Genomic DNA, 6,000 nt, shown 5'->3' on the forward strand with positions numbered 1-6,000 from the left:
GAGAAGACAGGTGTTAAAAAATAGGGTGTGTGGTAGCAAAGGCCCCTGAACTTTACCTCATGTTTAGTTTTCGTCTCTGAACTCTTATATTAGTTTCTCGTGTCCTCCAATTTAACTCCGTGTTGCACAATTGGTCATTCTGTCAAATATGTTATATTTTCTGTTAAATTTAAGGGTATAATGGTCTTTTTAAGTTATGAATTCTAAGATTCCCAATATGTGAATTATATACCTTTCTAGATTAATTTTCCCGTAAAAAAAAAGCTTATTGTGATATGCTTTTGCCCCAAAAAAAAAGTCCAATTGTGATATGCAATTTTCCTATTTAATCCAATTGTTTATCATATGAGTTAACAACGTAGTGTTGCCTTAAGGAGTCGTCTTTTAGTGATGTATAAACTAGTTGTTTATCTTATACAATTTTTTGGCATAACTCAAGAGTTATCTAAGTTTAATAATAATAATAATAATAATAATAATAATAATAGATTAATACTAAAACAACAAAGTGTGCTAAAGATCACCGAAAGTATCGATAACATAACAACTTCATCAAAAGTACCAACATTACCAAAATAAAAATACCAGCCTTACCAAAATACAAAGTTTACTACACAAAATACGTACCAATTCTACAACCACATAAAAGATGATTTATGCTACAAAAAGGAAGTTCCAAAAACAACATCAGTGATCCCATTGATCATGCCCAATTTTTATCCCCAGCATGATTTCCGTTGTTTTTTCTTCTTAAAACCGTGGTTGTGATTATGATGTCCTTGCTCCATTTCCTTTTGCAATTGATGATGAGATCTCTTTGTCTTTCTCAGTTGAAACCTAGACATCATATGCATCATATACATTACGAATCCTTCTATAGTCACCAATACATCCCAAATCATTTTAGAAGCACACTTACTGGTTTTTGTGTTGCTTGTTTGCCCTTTCCTTTTGTTATACCACAACCTTTTGGTTTCCCTATCCCTGTAGAAGGGTTTGGCCCATTGATTTGATGAAAGTGATCACTATAACCCTACACAAAGCAAATAAAGTAAAAATATTAGAAATAGTGCTTCACAAAGCAAAAGAAATTAAAGAAGCAATTGTATATACCTGAGCTCCCTCTTGGATGTTAGAAGAGCTATTTTCCCCTTCTTTTTTATGACTTAACCTATTATGTCCTCGTTGGCCACAAATTCCACACTTTACCTTTACAAATATTCTTTTTAGCTTTGCAGGAGGTGGAATATAATCTGGTGGGATGGGGTTTGGAGGGGGTGGAGTAGGTGCTTGAACCTCACCTACCTCTTTAGTTCTTGACATTTTTGGCCTTCTAGGTTGCTTCTTGTATGGAGGAGGGCTAATTGCAGGCAAACCAGTTTTCTTCCACTGATCCATAGATGGAACCGGGTGAACAATGGGATCATATGAAATCAAGTAAGCCTCTTGCTTATAGCAATCATGTGTATAGTCACACACATTTTCATCTGTAGAAAAAATGCAAGAAATAGCATGGGGGCATGGGATCCCACACAAATCCCATCTTCTGCAAGAGCATGTTTTTTCTTTCAGATCCACAACAAACTCAGCCTTATACATATGTTGTACTAAGAACTTCTTGTCCCCAGCCATTATAGGAATGCATTGACTAGCTCCTAACTTGTTCTTCTCAATGATTTTGAAGATCCTAGGTCCAATTGGATGCTTCCAATGCCTAGCTGCAATTCTTCTATTAGCCATCCTTAACATGATATATACCATAATTCTCTCAAAGCATGTTAATATTGCCTTGTCTCTTGCATCTAGAATGCGAGAGTTAAACGATTCACATAGGTTATTCAACAAAATATCACACTTGAAGTGCAATGCAAAATAAGCTCTACTCTAATTTTGTGGAGGCCTTTTCTGAATCCAAATCCAAGCTTTTTCATCCTGTTGTTTCATCTTTTCCATCTCTACATCAAACCATGGAATAGTATTGGATGTTGCTAAGGCCCACAATGTATTCTTCAATGCAAGTCCTGGGTGCGATGCTTTAAAGTTGTTATATAGATGTCTCCAACACATTCTATGCTCAGTTGTTGGAAGGACACTCTGAATGGCAGGAATGAGTCCTTTTTGCTTGTCACTTATAAACACCCAAGCTGCCCCATTCTCAATATTTAAATCAGCTTTCAAAAGTTCAAGGAACCAAATCCATGAACTCTTATTTTCAATTTCCACTATAGCATAAGCAATTGGAAACATACCATTATTCCTATCAACTCCAACAGCGGTTAAAATTTGACCCGTGTATGGTCCTTTCAAGTGGCAACCATCCACACCAATCACAGGTCTACACCCCTCCAAAAAACCTTTCTTACAAGCTTCTAAGCACACGTACATTCTACGGAAAACTGGTTGATCGCCCTCCATCTTATTACTTATAACCATTGTGCTTCCTTTATTAGCCACCTTTAGTTGTTCTGCATAGTCCCATAACCTAGCATATTGTTCTTTATAGCTATCTTCAATAATCAACTTGGACAACCTCTTTGCTCTGTATATTTGATGCCTGCTAACATTCATACGGTACTAATCTAATACCTCCGACTTAAATGCTCCGACATTCCAGTGAGGATTTTTCTTGATCTTGTCAGCAAACTTTTCAACTAGCCACTTTGAATTAGCAAACTTTAGCTTACCAACTTTCCCACAATGATGATCTAAGCAAAGAGTCTTGATTGCAAAAGTGGGCTCATCTGAATCTATGATGGAAGCAAATATAGTGAACGGGCACTTCGTTTTCTTATTTCCAACACACTTTGCTCTCACACTAATTTTATCATCTTTTACAAATTTGACTTCTCGTCCGTTGATAATAGCCCACTCCTTTATAGCTTCTTTCACCTCTGCTTTATTGGCGAATTGCATTCCCAATCGAAATTCTGGATTTCTCAAATCTGTGTCTCTCCTCCACTGTTTAAAACTCGGTAATTTCCTTTTCCTCTTCTTAGATAATTTATTAAAGTTTTGTTCACCTTCCTCTTCATCACTACCAGAATAAGGAATATCAATGTCTTCACCATCAGATGAAATCTCCCCTGTAGCTTCATTAGGAAGATGAAAATCAAGAACTTTGTTGATGCACAAAATCAGCGAGGACTTTGGTACAACAGAAAGTGTCAGGTTTTGTGACTTTCGCTTGGTTGCTTCGGTCACTAGTGAGGATAAGTACGTAAATGAATAGAGATAGAGAAGCAAACACAGGATGTACGTGGTTCACCCAGATTGGCTACGTCCACGGAGTAAAGGAGTTCTCATTAATTGTGAAGGGTTTACACAAATACATAGGTTCAAGCTCTGGTTTAGTGAGTTCTAGTGAATAGTTTAGTACAAAATGACATTAGAGATTATTGTGGGAGAATGATCCCTATTTATAGAGGAGAGTTTCTAGTTTTGTTCTAACATCGACACGTGTCGTGTTGTGATTGGCTTCTGATGTTGACACGTGTCGAGCTGTGATTGGCTTCTGATGTCGACACGTGTCGCATTGTGATTAGCCTCCTGGTTGAAGGGAAGCTCTTCTAGGTCATTGACTGTATAACGTTGACCGGTGCTCAGTAGTTTCGGGATTGGTCAAGTATGGTACAAACAGTGCTCCCCTAAGTTCCCGAGTGAGGGAAGCTCCTCGGTTGGGGACTTGCAAGATCCAAGCCGCTGAGTAATCACGAAACTTCTAAGTACTGAGGTGTGGTATCGTCTTCACTTGCCTGATCTTTCTCATAGGTAGATGTGACATCTTCTCTAGAAGTACGCTTCCTCCATTCAGGGGTGGTGTCCTTAACCGGTAGAGATGCACAAGGTAAGGTATCAATTTCACTTGAAGCTTACTTGTAGTTTCGGGCTTGGTCAAGTGCGATACAAACCCTATAGTAGAAGTCCCCCAAGTCGCCGAGCTAGGAGATCTGTCGAAGGAAGCAACCGACAAGGTAAACAGTCAGGCTTCCAAGCAAGCAACCCAGGATCAGAGGTTCGACTTCGGCTTCCGGTTGATTGTTCTCCTTCTCCTTGTCTCTCATTCAGCTGCCAGGATAAGGAGAAACAAATGGATAAGAGATGATATGAGATACTTTTGCTTTTGAAGAAATAACTTTCCACAGGCTTATTCTTGAACTGTACTGGAGGGTTTTCTGGTTCCCTCCAGAGTATAAGGCCGACTCAAGAATTTGAGGGTCAAAACAAGTCCATCAAATCTAGAGTATGATCGACTCTGATGATATGGGATACTCTTGCTGTTGACAAAGTAGTGAATGTGGTATGGCGAGGTTTTGCTATTCGGCGGCGGTGCTAGTGAAAGGTTGTTGAAGCTTCTCGTGTTGTAGCGATCTGTTTTAGCTCATCGTTGAACCTTCTGCTTCAATCTTTTGCCTGGCAGAAGTGGTGTGTAACCTTTGTATTTAAATGGTCCTTCAGAACATTTCTTCCTAGTGACTCATCCACGCTTGGCAGCTTCAGTGTAAAGAGCCAATATCTGATCAACTGTCATGAGGTATTTGCCAGTGGAATTCGTGACCTTGACAGCAGTTGAGGATGATTACTCGAGAGCAATGTTGAGTAAGCAACCAGGCAAAGGTCTCAGGCAGTCAGTTCCAGATTGGAGGTTTGATTTCAGATTCCGACTGACTGCTCTCTTTCCCCTTGTCCTGCAGGTGTGGACAAGGACAAATACAAGGATAAGGAGAAAGCATGATATGGGATACTCTTGCTTTCAACCTTGATGATATGAGATACTCTTGTTTTTGGTGTGGCTTATTTGCTGAGGTATTATCGGGGGGAAATAAAGCTGAGTATTTCGAGAAGTTATGTTGAGGGTGCTTTCTCGAATGCGAGAAAGAGTTAAGCATTTTCGCAGGTTTGCCTGTCCTTAGAGGAGGGAGGTCGACGTATATAGGGATTTCCCAATAGCAAGTAGTAATGCTATTCATTTACCCTTCTTGGTCACAGCAATGTAGTGGAAGCTGGCAGCTTCACGTGTTTTAACTTTGTCAGAGCACTTTGAAAAAAGTGGTGTGTGGTATCTGGAAAGCTGATGTCACGTGTGAAGATTACAGACAAGCCTTATCTAAGGAAATCTGGCTCTCGAAGTTCTGAGAGATGTGCCTCTTCGGTTTTCGAACAAGCAATCCCGTCGAGGATCTGACTCTCGAGATTCGGAAAGCGGTGCTACTTCGGTTTTTGAGAAAGTAATTATGTTGGGAGTCTTTTCTCGAATGTGAGTAAAGGTTGGACGTTCTTGCTAACCTGTCTTGCCGCAAAACACGGAGGTCGACACACATATGGACTTTCCAGTTGTCAAGCAGTGGTGCTGTTCCTTTACCCTTGTGGGTAATAGTAGGGTAGCTGGAACTTCGAAATTCTCGTGCCTAAACTTTGTCAGAGATCTTTGACAAAGTTATATGTGGTACCCGAGGAGTTGATGGTGCATGTGGAGAGCGGTGATTGAACAGTAAGATTCGCGTGTTTTCTACTTCACCAGAAATCTTCGACAGATTGCCCGTAATTTCCGCAAAGCTGAGTGTGCATGTGACAGGTGCTGATGAGGCTGAAAAAGCGGGTGCTTCTTCGATTTCTGAGATCGGCCCTCGTGGTCTCTGAGCAGCCCAGCTTTTGAGAAAGCAAACGCCTCTTCGATTTCTGAAGCTCCGTCGAGTGCAGATTTTTATAGAGGCTGGCATTAAGTTCCACAGCATACTTGAATCTCCACCAGTAGAAGCTCCCTACTTGCACTTCTAAGATCTTGATTTGTCCAACCTCTTCTCTCTTCAACACCTTTGAAAATGTCTGGCCCCTCTGACCGTCGTTTTGATTTGAACCTTGCTGAAGAGGCAGACACGCCTTCTCCAGACAACATATGGCGCCCATCCTTTATATCCCCTATTGGTCCTCTTACCGTTGGGGATTCTGTGATAAAGAATGATATAACCGCTGCGGTGGTGGCCAGGAACCTTCTCACTCCCA

The 6,000-nt window shown here is 40.5% G+C and overlaps 1 protein-coding gene across 1 annotated transcript; it reads right to left on the reverse strand.

Moving 5' to 3' along the window:
- Positions 1 to 1,884: 1,884 nt before the first annotated feature.
- Positions 1,885 to 2,568, reverse strand: LOC139193460 (uncharacterized). Its single transcript, XM_070816484.1, has one exon. It carries the CDS (start codon positions 2,566 to 2,568, stop codon positions 1,885 to 1,887), a length of 684 nt encoding a protein of 227 aa, XP_070672585.1.
- Positions 2,569 to 6,000: the final 3,432 nt, after the last annotated feature.

This window comes from Malus domestica, chromosome 17 (genome assembly GCF_042453785.1).
Source record: "Malus domestica chromosome 17, GDT2T_hap1".
Taxonomy (NCBI): Eukaryota; Viridiplantae; Streptophyta; class Magnoliopsida; order Rosales; family Rosaceae; genus Malus; species Malus domestica.